This window comes from Beta vulgaris, chromosome 5 (genome assembly GCF_026745355.1).
Source record: "Beta vulgaris subsp. vulgaris cultivar EL10 chromosome 5, EL10.2, whole genome shotgun sequence".
Classification (NCBI taxonomy): Eukaryota; Viridiplantae; Streptophyta; class Magnoliopsida; order Caryophyllales; family Amaranthaceae; genus Beta; species Beta vulgaris.
In genome coordinates, this window is record NC_079206.1 from 65,892,768 (window position 1) to 65,910,675 (window position 17,908).

A 17,908-nucleotide genomic window follows, 5' to 3' on the forward strand; every position below is an offset into this window, starting at 1 on the left:
ATATGTAAGATTCTCAATTGTGATGCATTTGTTGATAACTTATTGATTGATAAAGAACACCAAAAGCCTCTTTTTTCAATTTAACAAGAGATGAGAGCCATTAAAAGAATATATCATTTTTACCAATTTATCAAATACTTTTTCTAAAATTCAAGTGACATGCACTAAAAAGTAAAGACACGAGTTTATGATAGGCCCTTTGGTTAAGCATTTGAATTATTTCAACCTTGCTTACCTAATCATACATGACTCGTCAGACCATGAGTTTGAGGAGAATACTCTCACCCACTTATTCAATTAACAGATAACACCTATCTTATCTCCCCACGCTTCGCTCAACCCACCACAATGGTGCAACTCTCGTCACCTACCTCTTCAGTTTCAATCCTTTTGCCCCAACTAAAACCACTATATTATACATGCTCTTATACTGTCACATAATGTAAAAGATTCTTATAGCGTTAGAATGGTATAAAAGAAGATAACATCACTCCACCAAATTAAAGATAGACTCAAGTACTTGTGTGTTGTGTCTGACGCATATATATATTTAAATGTCAAACTCGATTATTTTGCGAAACTTTATCGTATTTTTGGCTAAAATAGAGTGTTTACGTATCTTATCCATATCCAAGTATTAAAGATCCATCACGAGTACTAAAATGAAAAACCATTAAACCATTAACCAAGTGAAAACTTTGACTTATATGGCATAATCATAATCAAAATCCCAAACCCCATAACCTTTTTACTACTTCCCTTCAAAGCTCCCACCTTTGAAGGCCAAGGGAGAAAAAAAAAGAGAGAAAGAGCATCTGATTCTCTCTCTACTCTCTTCTTCATCAATCTTCACTTCCATATATTATCTACTACCTGAATTATTTCACAGAAAACACAAAAGAAAACAAAGGGTTTATATCATTGATGGGTTCATTTGAAGCTTCAGAAGAAACTGTAAAGTTTCTATGTGACAGACTTCTTGATCAAACTCAGCCTATCTCTGAACGTTTTAGGGCTCTATTCTCTCTCCGCAATCTTAAAGGTCATCTTCCTCGTCATGCTCTGATTATGGGTATTGTTCTTTTCTTTTGATTTTTTTTAAGTTAATTGTACTTTTTTATGCTGCTTCATTCTAATTTATTAATGTTGGTAAAATGAAAGTTTCAATCTTTTTGAGAAATTTTCATTGCAAGTTATGCTTATTTTCCTAAATGCTTTCTGGATTTTGAGATGGAATCTTTTGTGTTGAATTTGATTTATAGAAATTCTGTTTTTGTTATTGGGTGATTTGGTTTCATTGTTGAAGTAGGGTTTATTTCAGTACTTGGGGTTTGAAGGTTTCTTTGATTATATTTAACCTTTTGGTTCTAAAGATTGGGTAGATTATGGATATAATCTCAACACTTTTGAGCAATTGCAGGGGAGAATTATGCATTAGGTGTTTTCTAGGTTTATCAAATGATGCATTTTAGGAAATAGTGTTGATCATACTGCAATTCAGGTTTTTAACCCCTTATGTAAGATGCTCAGTATCATGATTTTTTGAAGTTGTAGATTATCTCAGTATTGCTTTAGGCATCGGCATGTTAATGTTAGTGTTGGTGCTTGCACCAGCCGGCATACATTTATGAGATGACAGCTTGTAATGGCAATGATCAATAAGCTTAAATTCTGAGCTAAGATTGTTTACTTGTTTAATTATGAAATTACGAAGGGACATAGCTAATATTTTAAGGCAATGGGCACTGCTTGGATGGATGTATGGGTGTGAATTCTGAAGCATGTTTCCCTTATGCAGCTTGTTAGATCACCTCATAGCCGTGAAATCATGGGATTAAAAATTGTTTCTCCACAGATTTTTAACTATTGTCCACGACCACGCGTGCCTGTAAAATATTATGTGATGCTGATATGTCAGCTAAGTGACTGCAGAAAACTGGCTTATAGCCTCTCTAAAATAGTATAGTCCACATTTTGGATATGGCATTTATTCCATTAGATACTTGATAGACCCTCAGAAGAGGAAGACTGATTACACCTAACCCCCCCCCCCCCCCCCAAAAAGAAAAGAGCCATTATCAACTCGGACCAATGACCCGGAGGTCAAGGTCCACAAGTTTGCCGCTGGTTTTTCCATCATCCAATCCACAACAAATATAATGAAACTCCATAGTTAAGAAGGTGGAAGTTGTGATACTTAAGGTTGAAGTGTATGGGACTGAAACTGAAAGCCATATTTGTCACGTTATGGGATTTTTGAGGTTTCACCCCTGTTGTTGAAAGCATTGTAACTATTGCAATTTGCCGTCTTTTAAACTATGAAAATTACTCTTTCGTGTGCTAAGTATGGTGAAAACGATAATTGAAAGGGGATAAACTGGTAAGGACTTAAGTTATGTAAGCTTATCTATGAGCAGCTCAAGAATCGCCGTAGGAGTAGTTATTACAAAGAAGAGTGGCATATGGTGGTACCTTTTCATCTATCAGCTTTATGTAATATGTATAACAGAAAATCTTCTCTGTAGAGTAGTCCAAACTCCAATGAGCTGCTCATTCTGAGATGCTATCCATCACTCTCTATTTCCCAAAATTGTGCCTCATTTGTTTCACAATCTGCTCAATGGATGCGGATCCGTCAGGCTGATTAAGGCTGGGTATATTATGTTAATGGGGACGGCCAACTCTTTACACCTGTAGTTCTCCGTGTTTTCATGTCTTCTTAAGCTCTTCACTGTAACTTCTTTGATTTTGAGAGCTGCAGGGAGGGGGGCATTGTTCAGCTTTGGACTGTTGATTTGGTAGTCAGTTCTGCAGAATTAGTAGAATGGTTGAATGGCTGATTTTGTTATGAGCAAGAGCAATTTACACCTATTCGACACTGTGCATCCCTTGTGTTGTAGGGCACAGTAAACATCCTCTGACCAACTCATGCTATGCATTTTATCTGAGTTGAATTATTTTTCTTCCGTTTCTCACCTCTATTTTTGCAGCTACAAGAGATGCTTCAAATTTGCTGGCACACGAGGCGGCATTCGCATTGGGCCAAATGCAAGATGCAGATGCTATACCTGCCTTGGAATCTATTCTTAATGACCTCGCTTTGCATCCTATTGTCCGTCATGAGGTGGAACATCTGACAAGTATTAGGTTGTTAGTGGGTTATTATTACTCATCATTAGCTGATCATATATGTATTTTCCCTATTATTCTCAGGCTGCTGAGGCTCTCGGAGCTATAGGCATAGAGATGAATGTTCCTCTCTTAAAAAGAAGCTTGATCTCTGATCCAGCTCCTGAGGTCAGAGAAACATGTGAATTGGCTCTGCATAGGATCGAGGAAATGAAAAATAATGAGTCTGATGATAGAGGACCATCTCCATATTTATCAGTTGACCCAGCTGCACCAGCTTCTTGCTCTTCTGTATCTGAGCTAAGGTGTGTGTACTTAATGTCAGCAGTAGTTGTTGCTCAAGGTCAAGGGTGATTTTACTAATCTTAGTGATTATTGTTGTTTTCTTCTTCAAGGGAAGTGCTTTTGAATGAAGGAAAGGGTATGTACGAGCGATATGCTGCGTTATTTGCTCTACGCAATGATGGGGGAAATGAGGCTATCGCTGCAGTTGTTGATTCCTTGGGAGCTAAGAGTGCTTTATTGCGCCATGAGGTTAGTTATATTTACATTAGCAATTTTTATCTTCTATATGTTATTTGGGAGGTCCACATCACATAGGTCGGGTCACTTGGGTGGAGTAAAATTTCCACTTGAAGTAACATGAAGTTGATCTGTGTACTATCCGAAAGAAGTATAAAAATTTTATGTGCATGTTTCTTGAGATTATAGACAAGGACTACTTTGCTAGTATGGATGATGTATGCTTTTCTTGAAGACAGGTTGCTTATGTGCTTGGCCAAATGCAAAATAAAGCTGCTTCAGCTGCCCTTATCAGGGTTCTTAAAGATGTTGCTGAACACCCAATGGTTAGACATGAAGCCGCTGAAGCTCTTGGCTCCATTGCAGGTTTATTATTAAGTTCTTTCTCGATCAGTGAAATACTACATCTTTCAGCATTAATATACACCCATAAAATAAGCAAAACAAGTCTGCTAATTTATTGGCTATGCTTCTATGATTTGGCTACCTTCCAGAGGATATTAATGTTTTTAGATTTAATAAGAGAATTATCAAACTAACCTTGATGCATTATGTGTTTATCATATTTACATGTTCAATTCACTTACTAATCACAAGAACATGTATTGTATACAGCAACAGGAATTAGTCACCCCAAATACTAAAACAATCACTTTTGCAAATAGTTGAATGTTATGTGATTTCGAGTGACTTAATCTGTTGTTCACTTGTGTTGTACACCCAATGAACACGACCTACTAATCCGTGATTGCTCGTCTTCAAACGCCTGATCTCCAGATGAAACAAGCGTAGCACTTCTTGAGGAATTTGCCAAGGACCCTGAGCCTATAGTCTCACAGAGCTGTGAGGTCGCTCTCAGCATGCTCGAGTTTGAAAAATCAGGCAAATCTTTTGAGGTATACAACATGCACAAAAGTATTTGTTTCCATCAGCTCGCATTCATCCAGAATAATGCTTTAATTCGTTGAAATTTTTTCATTTGCAGTACCTCTTTATGCAAAATCCTGTTGCTGGCGAAGCTGCTTAATCATTGGGATACCAATCTTCTGTATCAGAATTATTTATTTTTAGAATGATCTCTATTTTTGGTACTAAGAATAGTGTTCTTAATCTCGATTCGAAATGGAATCTACAGAAGAATGTAGAGTAAGCTATAGTTTATCTACTGCAAGTTTTGTGTAAGCTATAGTTTATCTGGTCATATGTTTTATGGTATCATTAGAGTGATAGACTAATACTTCTATATTATAGCATACAATACTTCTCCATTGTCCATTATTTAGAATGGTGTATACAAAATAATACTCACTGAAAAATTGGTATCTAATGACTGATAGTCCAATTTTTCATTTTCTTAAGAGAGACTATAGGTATCTAATCCCATGTTAATTACGTTTCTCTTGAACCAGCTTTTCAGGCGAAATCGCCATGATTGAATCTCATTAAATTTGCTGTAATCTTGTTAAAAAATTATGTGGTTGTTTGGTTGAATATGGAAAATATAAATTTCTTAGCAGTTGTAGACTGCTATTGTATAATTTTGTTGAAAAGCTATAAATTTTCTTTTATTTCAACTTTTGCTAGCTTTACACCTATTTGATTTTCGCACACTTATGCAAGTACAACACTTTAATAAGTATATTTCTACTTAAAATTAGAATGTTTTGCTATCATTAATTATTTCTATGGTTTGCACCAAAAAAAAAAAATTTCTATGGGATATGGAATAAATGTTTTCCTATATAAAAGAGTTCTTACTTGATGTATATCGAATTCGATACTTTCCTACAATAGATACTTTTTCTTAATATTAATTAGGAAAATTAGAGAGAAGTAACCTTGTAAAATTAAAACTTTATTTTTTTTTTGCCAAAAAATACCTTATGAAATGAAGTTCAAGAAAAACTACCCAACATTTTGGTCAATAAGGTACAACTCATTACATTTGGCAATCGAACAAATTTACATGTTTCGACTTATAAATTTTTTTCTTCTTTTTGCTTGTAACTAAAGTTGCAGTAATATTCAACTCCGAGATAACATAGAGTTGAATATTATGCTCTCTTGTCTTTCTTTATTTCAATTTTAACTGCAAAGGACGAGAAATGAAAAAGTGAACTAAAATTGAAGAATAAGAAAATTAAATAAATTAGGCAACCCTGGATATTATTTGGTCAATTGTTCGAAACACGATGGATGACTCTTTTTGCCACCAAAGTATCATAAAAAGGCGTTTTCTGTGCTTGCTATTAATTCCTAGATGCGCGTAATCGTCTTCTGAGGAGAGATCTTTTCTTTTTTTTTTTTAATCATACGACCCACGGGGCGGTAATAGAAGATGCAGCTCAGATGCGCGTTTTAGGTTGTATCCATTTATTCTTCTATGGTAATAATTTTTTTAAAAGAAAAAGTGTTTAAAAAGGTAATTTTAATATTGGGTTTTTCAAAATTAATTTAAATAATATTTAGTCGAAAAAAACAAAATTCCCAATAAAAAAGATTAGAATATATTTTTCCAATCGGGATTTTTTCTGGAAAAATTCCTTCGGCAGAAAAATACTAAACACAGTAAATTCAATGACGAAGATGGGTTAACCAGTTGAACTTGAGTGAGTTCACATCACTCTACCAACAACAATTCTTCCTTCAAAAAATTCAGAAAAAAATCACCCCAAATTTGCATTTCTTTTCCAATTACACTAAGTGTAAAAAAGATAACACCTTTATAAATTATAATCAGAGAAGAGAAAGAAAAAGAGGAGAGAGAAAAAAAATGGCAGCCCCAGAAAAGCCATGGAAAGCAGAATATGCGAAATCAGCGAGAGCAGCTTGTAGAACTTGCAAGGACAACATTGGCAAAGAAATTCTTCGTTTTGGGAAAATGGTTCAATCTTCTCATTTTGATGGTTTCATGCCTGTAATTTCCTCTCTCTTAATTTTCATAACCCATCTTCTATTTTTGTTTTTCTTTTATGGGTTTGTGTTTTTTTGCTAAATTGGTAGAAAAAAGTTCAATTTTTTGGTAAATTTTGTTTTGTTAGCGTGGAATTTTGCTCCATTTCTTCGATTGTTTGATATTACCCAGTTTTGGAGAAGAAGGGTTTAGAGGTTTGTAGAATTGTTTATTATGGTGTAGTGTTATTAAGTTAAGTGGGTATTAGTTCATTTGTTGTAATGTAGTAGTTTTTAGGTTAATGATTAACAGTTATATGATGTTATTTTTGCATTATTATTGACATGATCTTGTTAATGAGGTTGTAGTGGTGTATGATGTTATTTTTGCATTGTTAGTGACATGATCTTGTTAATGAGGTTGTAGTGGTGTATGATGTTATTTTTGCATTGTTAGTGACAAGATCTTGTTAATGAGGTGTGTTTTAGGGGGTGGCGGTGGCGGTGACGGTGGTGGTATTTGGTGGTGTTATAAGGCAATTGGTTTCATTTTGTTTACTAGGACATCATGTGTAAAAGTTGAAAATTTGGTTCAGTTACAGTATGGTGCATTATACATTTATATGCAAAAATTGAGATGACAGGGAAGAAACAAAGATTTTTATGATGCCTGGCATTGCTTTTTATGTACTGATTAGAGGACATGCATTTTGAAGTTCTTTGTTCTACCTTCATTGCTTGAGTTACAGTTTTCATGTGATACTATGAGTATTTTGGGAGGAGGGGTTTATTCTAGGATAAAATTCTAGCCGTACCCAATTTCTCCATGCCGGACCTATACTGAAAATGCGATAATATTCTTGGCTATAATGGACGACAAGGTTTTCCTCCCAGTGTATCTTAGTTTTAAAAAGCGCGTCCAAGGTGCGCCTAGGCGCTAGGCGACCTCAGGCGCATGGAAAATCGCCTTAGAAGTCCTAGGCGAGGCGACCAACGATGGGCGCAGGCAGGCGCGCGCCTCAGGCCGCTTTTTGGGGAGGCCGCTTTATTATTTTTATGTTGTTCTGAGTTTAAACTATGTTCTACAATTGACAATTGAGGATTTTGGCACCAAATGGCGCCTCGCATACGGGATGCGTGCGCCTTACGCCTTTTAAAACTAAGCAGTGTTTGCAAAATTGCTAAACACGTGGGTGGCAGAATAATGATATGTCTTCTGGCCTTAGGTGCGAATTATTACCAAGTAAGGAAAACTTGCTTTTGTTCAGGAACATAGAGAACTTTCATTTCATAGTATGCTCTTTTTGATGTTATTGAAGTCACTATTTTGCTTCGTATATTCATTTTCCTAGTTTGTTGTTCTCTGGACTCTAGAGCCTGGTGAGCCAACAAATCAATGTTGTATGAAGTTTTGCCTTTTTGCTTGTCTCATTAGGACTTCTTTGATGACATGTGTTTATTTTACTGAGTATGATTCTATCAATTTTAACTGTCATCAAGAGTGCTTCATCTCAAGCACTATACTCTTTCATTTGCATTCTTAATGGTAGTTTCTTATCGATGTGAAATATGAGTTTTACGTGCCACATTGCTAGTTGAAATTTGAAAACCACCTTCAACTAGAAGTATATTTTAATGTTGTTACATCACATGTTGTTCATGTAGGTGTTTCTTTTTTTTTTGAGTGTTTTTCTTTCAGAGGTCTGCTGACTTCAATAAGCTTGTTTCTTTTCCTTCTTGTTTATAAAAAGATGCTCTAAGTTGACTATTTTTTTCACCAGATGTGGCATCATGCCACCTGCATAATGAAGAAAGCAAATCAAATAAAATCGTAAGTGCTTTTGTAGTTAGTTATATGGAAAAGAAATGGCTGTAATTTTGTACTTTTTATGGGGAGTGCTTGGGTTGTGATTGTGTTTGGTGTTCTTTCTTTTCCAGCATTGATGAAATAGAAGGCGTTGAATCACTTAGATGGGAAGATCAGCAGAAAATAAGAAAATATATAGATGGTAATGGAGTGGTTAGTGACGCTGGTGCTGCTACTCGTGCTCCTGCAGCATATGGTATTGAAGTGTCCCAAACATCTCGTGCTGCATGCAAGCGCTGCAGCCAAAAGATAATCAAAGGAGAGGTGAGTATGACATTCCAGTATCAGTTCTTCAAGCTTTTAAAAGATTTTTGTTTTTGTTTTTTGATCTTTTTGATAGTTGGGTACATTTTATGTATAAATTTTCGCCCCTTTTATACAAGCTTTCTTCTTTTCTCCAAAAGATAGTACTCCCTCCGTCCCAAAGTATAGTCCCATTTCCATTTCGGGGTGTCCCAAAATATAGTTCCCATTTCCATATTTAGTTCCACATTTTTTCCGTAATTTGTCTAGAAACCGTGTTCCATCATTTATTTGCTTCTTGAATTTTTTTTTTCCTTTGTTTATTCAACCAAAATGTTACAATTAATGCTCTTTCACCAATTATTTCTCATTCTCCCTCCTAAAATCATGTTTTCCCATATAACATTTATTTAAATAAACAAAAAATCTTTACTATCCCTCTTAGATTCTACTTGCATAAATTACCATGAAAAAAGGAAAATGGGAACTATATTTTGGGACGGAGGGAGTAATTACTAACTGATTCAAATAACATGGTTGAATTCTTGTGTGGTTGGATTTTTACTCTGCTTGACAAGCGGAATGGTTTAATGATATGTAACAGAAATGAAAATATAATTCTACCTATTTTCTCTCTGAATCTTTTGGATGGGGCTAGAATTGTGGAGGTGACTTGCTAGTGGTCACCTGTAGTTGTTAGAGGAAACAGTGTGGGCCTTCTTAATCTTTTTAAATTTTTATTAGAACGTTTTCATGCTTCTGATGGCGTGGATTCGGGTGACAAGTACAATGTAGATGTAAATGAACATACTTTTGGTATAAGAAAATGCACTCAATTCTTAAAGGAAGTATAAAAAGAGAATTGATTTTCAGAATAGAAGTTAAAGGTATGATACTATGAGATAATAATGTAGGGCTTTGACATAATAAAAAGATATAATTGCTGGCAATTGATATCTGAATATTTTTGAAGCTATGCATGATTTTCTTCAGAAAATTTACGTCTACATATAGTTGAAATTGTATGATATTCTAAATAAAAGCTGCACTTTTGATGATTTCTTTTAAGTTAGAGTGAGAAAAACACCATTAATAGAGGATGTTTTCTTTTAAGTTAGAGTGAGAAAAACACCATTAATAGAGGAATTAGATAAAGACATTCTGTTCCCCTCAAAAAAAAAAAAAAGATAAAGACATTCTGTTAAATAAATCTTTCAGCTACTGTTGCCTTGAGATTTATCCTTTAGGCGTAATACTTTTCATTTGGAGTAAAGAGCTGGAATGATGTGTGAGTTAGTGATGCAATTTTTTTCCATATTGGTTACCATAATCATGAAAGATATACCTCAATATGTTCATCATTCTGTCAGGTTCGAATATCTGCCAAGATTGATGGTAAAGCTACTAAAGGTTTGTCATGGTATCATGCTGCTTGTTATCTGGAGTCATTTCCTTCCACCTTGCTGGACAGCTTATCTGGATGGCAGAGCCTTTCATCTGATGATCAAGCTTCTCTTCAAGCTACGACTAAAGGAAAAGCTCCTTCTGCAGAAACCGGTAATAGGTCTTTATATCCATTACTCCTGTTCCTTATTTATTGTTTCTTCATTAAATTGTTGGTAATATGATTGCGCTGTTAAACATGGACTTTTCTTCTGCTTCTTTTACTAGTATAAATGTATAATTGTCTTAAAGTTGAAATCTTATTTAGTAACTGCATTGTAGGTCAAACTGGTGCTGGAAAATCATCAAAAGAGCCAAAAGCTAGAGATGGTGTTAAGCGTAAAAGTGCTGGTGAAAGTGATCAGCATGCCAAAATTGTGAAAACTGAATCTGATATGATTATGCGTAAATGTGACAGTGGGGAAGCTGCTTTGGAAACTAAATTAGAGGCCCAGGCCAGAGCATTATGGGATCTGAAAGATAATCTTAAGAAACATGTTTCGAATGTGGAGCTGCGACAAATGCTTGAAGCCAATGACCAAAGTACATCTGGTTCAGAGCTTGTCTTACGGGATCGTTGGTAAGTGTTTTTTTAATCACTTTGGTGCTCTCAGATGGATTTTTTTATATCTTGAGTTGTTTTTTCCCCTTAAAATGGGCGAATTTCTTAAAAGATCTTTGATTTGCATTGTAATGTTAGCTAAGTGGCAATGGTATGTTGGCGAAGTTGGTTCAGCCAATTGTCAGTGATGCGTAGAAGCCATAGTTATATATTTATTGTTCCATAGTCGTTAGCATCTAGGAAATGTGACCACAATTCTGGTATGCCCTAATGTTAGTGAAAATGATTTCCTATTGGTGGGTGTATATTATAATGGCTTATTTGGCGCTTTAGAAGTAATATCTCTTTGGATATATGTGTTAATTGCGCATGAGCTTTGAGACACATGTTTTGTTTTTCTTTCTGTTCTTCAATATAGTGCTGATGGCATGATGTTCGGAGCGCTCAAAAGCTGTCCTATGTGTTCTGGTCATCTTTCCTATTCAGGAAGCACGTATAAGTGCCATGGCTTTATCTCAGAGTGGAGCAAATGTTCTTACTCTACTACTCAGCCTGAAAGAATTAAAGGGAAGTGGAAAATCCCGGAAGAGTCAGATAATCAATATCTTGTCAAGGTACCTGTTTTTTTATATAATTGGGTCCTATGGTCAATATTGAGATTTTAACCTTTGTTATATTGATCATGAGCAGTGGTTCAAGTCACAAAAAGCAGCTAAACCTGTTAGGATACTTCCGCCTTCCACTCCCAACACATCTGCTGGGAATCAAACTGCTAAAGAGCAACTGAAGTCTTCTAAAGATGAAAAGTTGGGGGATCTTAGAGTTGCTATTACTGGATTACCTAAAGAAACTGTGGTATACTTTTTCCTCCTATGTTCAACAGTTCATGAATTGTTAATGAACATAGTCAAGTTTAAGATTGCTAGTGTGATTCATCTTCTGTATTTGTTCGTACTAAATTGTGGAGAAATTTGATATAGGAGGAGTTTCGAAGCAAAATCGAAGGGGCAGGAGGCCAGGTTCATGCAAAAATCAAGAAAGGTTTTGGTCCACTTTTTTCTGATTGAGGGATGTAGCTGATGAAAACGTCATACTTTCATGTGCTGCAGATTTTTTTTGGTTTTTGACTGCTTATATTGCAGATACGAATTGCTTGGTTGTGGGTGGCGGACTGAGTGATCAAAATTCTGAATTGAAGAAGGCAAGGTAGAGTAGTAACACATTGCCAATTTTTTTTCCTCCAGTTGCATATCTTGAATAATTGCATTACTGTTGGATTTTGTCTTGGAAGGAGGATGAAGATCCCAGTTGTTAGGGAAGAGTATCTGGCCAATTGTATCCAAAAGCAGAAGATACTGACTGATACAATGACTGTGGAGTCATCTAGCTTGGTTACTGTCAAAGTTAAAGGGCGTAGTGCTGTACATGAAGCTTCTGGCCTGCAAGATTCTGGACACATTCTGGAGGAAGGACCCAGCATCTATAACACTACGTTAAGCCTGTCTGACCTGTCATCCGGTATAAACAGGTTGGTAAATGTAAATTTTGTTTTACCTAGGCCGAGTGTGGAATGCTATTAGAAGGGATTTTTCTTCATCTTCATGCTCTTGATTAAGAGTTGACAACTTCATTGTGTATAGAATGCTTTTGTTACCATTTGACTATGCATATTGGTCTTCTTCAGTGCTCTTTAAATAGTTGACCTTATTGTCAATGATCAATTACAATCTATTGGTCATATTTGGATCTCATGCTATGTTTATCTGACTCTTTAGTTTATCTCAGTTGGATCCTTCACACATTTGGCATGGGTATGGAGTATGAAAAACTTACACTCCAATTTGGGCCAAAATTATGGATGTTATTCATAATATAGCCAAGCCTGACACTTGGATATGTGTCCCTGTTCAAATTGAGCATTTGAATCTGAGCAACACAGATATTATGTGCTGCTTCATTTTTTTCCTTGGTCTTGTCTTCAGGCTGCTTTTGCCTGTGGCTACAGTTTCTCTTAGATTTCTGCACCGAATCTGACGTTTTTTTCTTTTGTTTTTGTGCATTGAAAAGTTATTATATACTTCAAATCATACAAGATGATAAGAGTTCAGAGTGCTATGTTTTCCGGAAGTGGGGTCGAGTTGGCAATGGAGGTAACAAAATTGAGGAGATGTCAAAATCAGATGCTATTCAAGAATTCAAACGTCTATTTCTGGAGAAAACTGGGAATCCTTGGGAAGCTTGGGTCCATAAACAGAATTTCCAGAAGCATCCTGGCCGATTTTTTCCATTGGACATTGTACTACTATTATGCCTTCCCTCTTAATAATTTCCTTAAAACTATAGTTTTCCTCTGCAACAATTTCTTATAGTGTCTTTTGCTTGTCTTGTCTCAGGATTATGGGGTGAGTAAGCAGGCCCCAAAGAAAAATATAGACGATAAGAATAGCACACTAGCCCCTGCCTTAAAAGATTTGATTAAGATGCTCTTCAATGTTGAAACTTACAGGTTTGTTTTGAGATCCTAAAGAGTGGTGTATCTGTGGCATTTCCTCCCTTCAGGATTCACTTAAAGTTTATTTGCACCCTGCAGAGCTGCCATGATGGAGTTTGAGATCAACTTGTCTGAGATGCCTCTTGGGAAATTGAGCAAGAGCAATATCCAAAAAGGTGTGCATGAATTGACTATTGAAACTACTGTTCTTTGTATTAAACTTTGCTTAATGTATACAATTAGTTAAGGTTTTTTTCATCCATGACTATTGTCCACCTTGATCTGTTAGGTTTCGAGGCCTTGACGCAGATACAAAATTTGTTGGAAAATACGGCCCTTCAAACTACTGCTAAGGAAAGCTTGATTATTGATGCCAGCAATCGTTTTTTCACTGTGATACCTTCTATCCATCCCCATGTAATTAGAGATGAGGATGATTTCAAGTCTAAGGTATGAGACACCAATGAAATATTGCCTTCATCTCTTACAGATCCTGTAGCATTGAATGTGTTAGGTGTTGATGCCTTGCTGAGTGAGATAAGTCGCTCATTCCCTTGGCTGTCTTTTATCTAGGCATATATATATTTATGGAACACCCTGGTTGTGGGAAGTAAAAACGAGGCTCGTGTTATACATCTCTTTGGTGCTAAATTGTAATTGTCCTAGAGAAATAAAGTTGACTCATCGTATGTTTTAGTAGTTTGATTTTCTTTTTGTTTGTTTAGTTCTATTCTTCCTGAATGTTCAACTGAACTCCATGCTAGGTCAAAATGCTAGAAGCACTCCAGGACATTGAAATAGCTTCCAGATTGGTGGGTTTTGACGTGGATAGTGATGATCCTCTTGATGCAAAGTATAAGAAACTACGCTGTGATATGGCACCCCTACCACATGATAGTGAAGATTATCAATTGATTGAGAAGTATCTTCTCACCACTCATGCCCCCACACATACGGTGGGTTAAGATTTATATATTCTCAAGTTCTTTTATTCTTTCAAGAAAAGTTCTGAGGCTTTTATCATCATTTTTTGCATACATTAGGACTGGAGACTTGAACTGGAAGAAGTTTTCTCACTCGAGAGGGAAGGAGAACATGATAAATTTGCTTCTCAGCGTGAGAAGCTTGGCAATAGAATGCTCCTGTGGCATGGTAATGTTGTATTAATATTCTTGTATTCCATTATGTTACTGCTTTAAGTTGATAAATATTCTTTATGTTAAGGAAACATTGACATATGCTTTATGCTAAAGAAAGTTCATGATGTGGTGCTAAACTATTGTCTCAGGTTCCCGATTGACAAATTTTGTGGGTATCCTTAGCCAAGGACTCAGAATTGCTCCTCCTGAGGCTCCTGCTACCGGGTACATGGTTAGTCCCACCACTTGTTCACTCCCTTTCTTCATCTGTGGAATATGATGTGTGCACAATTTATGTCGTTAAAAGTTGGAGTTCCTAAACTATGTTCCCTGACCGACTCGAATTGAATATTTCATGCAGTTTGGCAAAGGGGTTTACTTTGCTGATCTTGTCAGCAAGAGTGCACAATATTGCTACACTGACCGTAAAAATCCTGTGGGCTTGATGCTATTGAGTGAAGTTGCTCTTGGGCAAGTCCATGAGCTCAAAAAGGCACAGGTGAGGCTATTATAAGCTAATTTCCATGCATCCAGAGTAAGAAAGGTTGAAATTCTTTTATTTGCATGTGTCAAATAGGCACAGTTAGGCTATTATAAGCGTATTTTCATGCATCCAGAGTAAGAAAGGTTGAATTTTTTTTTATGCATGTGTCATGAGCTCTATGGTACTCTTTACTTTTTCTTGCATGATGAACTTGTGCTAATGGAACGTTCTTTCCTTTGCTATTCGGACTGTTTATATCACCTTAAGTACTTGTGGTAGATCTTCGACACTTTGACTTGGGCGTGAGTACTTCGTCACTTCTATCTGTGGGCTAAAATCATAAAGTTGTCATAAAATAACTGATTCAGATAATTGGACTCATACCTATGCTGATACTAGTACCAAGTCCAAGTAATACAAGTTCTGTGTACATTCCCTGATAGCATTATCAGAACATGTATTGTTTGTTTGCTTGAATCTTTTGTTTTCTGTATGTATTTCTTTCATGGTTTCAAAATCCTTAATTTTACTGTTACCTATTCAAGTACATGGAAAAACCTCCAAGAGGAAAACACTCCACCAAAGGACTTGGCAAGAAGGTACCTGCTGAGGCAGGGTTTGCAAAATGGAAGGATGAAGTAGTTGTGCCTTGCGGGAAACCGGTAGATTCCAAAGTAAAATCATCAGAGCTCATGTATAACGAGTACATTGTCTATGACACAGCTCAAGTAAGTCTTCTGCATTACTGCATGTCTTTTAAGTTTCATGTATCATCAATCGTCGACCTCTACTTGAAGACTGGACCAGATAGATGGGCTATGTCATGGAGACCTATAATTAACCATCAGCAACTGACATCATGCTAGTGAAATTACCCATTGATTCATGCACTTTGACTTGTCACAGGTTAAAATGCAGTTCTTGCTGAAGGTAAGGTTTCACTACAAGAGGTAACAAGCTGCCGGACGACGGACTCGTTGCAGCTCTGTACAGTGTTTTAGTTTTTTCGTTGTCGTGACGCTTAAGAGATCTCATTTTGGGGGTTGGTGGAGATCTTCGTAATCGTCCGTGTATATTTGTTTTTCTATTGAACCCTTAGCAACTACTAGATGTATCAACATGATGGATATCTCAAATCTTATTCTAGTTTTTGCCTATTTTGTGACATTGCTCAGACTTGTGCCTTTGCCTGAAGAGCCTGGAAACACGTGAACCATTTGCTCCTTACCTCAACGACTATATCAGCCACTAATTCTACCTTAACACTTTTCTTCGAACCTGTAAACGATTACTGAAAAGTAGTTGTTAATATGAGACGGCCTCACACAAGACTTCTTCAAACCTTTGCTCTCATTTGTATGTATTTTTAGTTTACTATTGACTACCTTAAAGCTTGCTCTAAAATTGTTTTAAATAAAATACTAGTAATGAGACAAATTTTTTATATATTGACTACAATAAGATCCTTCATTATGTTACACACTTTTATTCCTCAGTAAAATAATGAATCATGATGTTGTAGTTCTTTATTGGTTGAGAGTTGCACGAGTTAAATTGCTTTTGTACCTTAATTCAATCATTGGAGATGGTTAGCTAAAATGGATTTATATGTGTAAGGAAATTCTGAGCTAATCTAAGTTTAAAATTTCTAATGGTTTATAGTATTCCTCTATGATATTTGTTCATTGCTTTAGCTAGTGTCAAAAAAGTTATACATGGGAATGATGCTTGTATGAAGTATTTTATTACTATCAAATGAAAATTAACAAGCTAATTAAAATCATATGTGTTTGACAAAGAATAATAATTACAAAGTTGTACGTATTCTCATTGAGAAGATGACCATGACTTAGTCAACGGTTGATCTTACTCTATATGTGTAGTTTGCATACCATGATCAAATGTCAACATATACATAACTTTGATGTTTGACTAGATGTGAATAGAAAGATATTCATGTATTGGCATTAATTTGTTGATTATAACATATCAAAAGTGAAAAAGATAAAAAAAAAAAGCTTTAAAAGAGTAGAAATTACTTCATTAACATAGTTTTGGAACATATTGATTATCATTAAACATATATTCTTTTGTGTTTTTGAAAAATAAAGCCTTATCAAGATCCAATTTCGTTCACCCTTTCTTCTTTTTGCTGCTATAATAGATAGGAAATCTTACAAATAGTAAGGAGTGTGATAAAACATAAACATTCATATCTACATTAAAACTACTTTTCTATCGATCAATCTAAAAAACAACAATCTTAATTAACACTTATTTTACGACTAATTTCAATACTAGAATTAGCTTGTGATATTTTGAGTATGAAGAATACTCAACACATGAATTAAGCAATACAAATTTGTATTTCACTAATGAAGCAAAAAATCAAAAATAATTCTTTATATCATACAACTTGTATATTACAAGGGCTAAATACTAGCTAGTTTCACTAATGATCAGACCCGGAAAAGTCCAAAAATGTCCCAAAAAACAGCCAAAATGGAAGGTTATAATACACGCTTTCGGACTTTTCCGGGTTCCGAGCTCCGAACGCCACGGGATTCCTCCTAAGGACATGGTAGGTCATTGTAAAGGACTTAGAACGAATATGTAGATGCATTTACGTTCATTTCGAGACATTTTAGGTTTTACGAGAAATGAACAAATGGGGTGTTAGAGACTTTTCGAGGCAATGCAAATTGTGCCAAGGACTCGCACAACGTTACAAGTCACGTCGACTTTTATAGGAACGTTTCGGGAGAAAAGATGACCAGCAACGGAAAAGTAAAAAAATGTCCCAAAAATAGCCAAAATTAAGGGTTATAATACACGCTTTAGGACTTTCTCGGGGTCCAACTTTCGAACACCACGGAATTCCTCATAGGGACATGGTGGGTCATTTGAAAGGAGTCATGTGGCTTGGAACGAATATGTGCATGCGTTTACGTTCATTTCGAGCCATTTTGGGTTTCATGAGAAATGAACAAATGGGGTGTTAGAGGCTTTTCGAGGCAATGCAAATTATGCCAAGGACCCGCACAACGTTACAAGTCACGTCGGCACTCCTACGAATGTTTCGGGAGAAAATATGACCAGGCCCGGAGAACTCAAAAAATTTCCCAAAAAGGCCAAA

General features: G+C 35.9%; 2 protein-coding genes across 3 annotated transcripts; both read left to right on the top strand.

Annotated features, from left to right (window-relative positions):
• The first annotated feature begins 738 nt into the window (after positions 1-738).
• Positions 739-5,013, top strand: LOC104894634 (deoxyhypusine hydroxylase). Its single transcript, XM_010680912.4, has 7 exons — positions 739-1,072; positions 2,991-3,124; positions 3,214-3,434; positions 3,525-3,663; positions 3,891-4,017; positions 4,429-4,547; positions 4,637-5,013. Exons 1-7 carry the CDS (start codon positions 925-927, stop codon positions 4,676-4,678), a joined length of 930 nt encoding a protein of 309 aa, XP_010679214.1. The 5' UTR covers positions 739-924; the 3' UTR covers positions 4,679-5,013.
• A 1,204-nt stretch (positions 5,014-6,217) lies between these two features.
• On the top strand, positions 6,218-15,939 carry LOC104894635 (poly [ADP-ribose] polymerase 1). Of its 2 annotated transcripts, none has more exons than XM_010680913.4 (20): positions 6,218-6,568; positions 8,325-8,374; positions 8,482-8,674; positions 10,024-10,210; positions 10,379-10,676; positions 11,077-11,272; positions 11,349-11,513; positions 11,639-11,699; positions 11,801-11,864; positions 11,950-12,186; positions 12,726-12,954; positions 13,052-13,164; positions 13,249-13,325; positions 13,439-13,599; positions 13,914-14,105; positions 14,193-14,301; positions 14,438-14,520; positions 14,650-14,787; positions 15,318-15,500; positions 15,679-15,939. In XM_010680913.4, the coding sequence occupies exons 1-20, from the start codon at positions 6,425-6,427 to the stop codon at positions 15,724-15,726; spliced, it is 2,928 nt and encodes a 975-aa protein (XP_010679215.2). In that variant the 5' UTR covers positions 6,218-6,424; the 3' UTR covers positions 15,727-15,939. The 2 variants fall into 2 exon arrangements, with proteins under 2 accessions (XP_010679215.2, XP_048499881.2); XM_048643924.2 differs by having other exon boundaries at positions 6,432-6,568; positions 8,295-8,374.
• Positions 15,940-17,908: the final 1,969 nt, after the last annotated feature.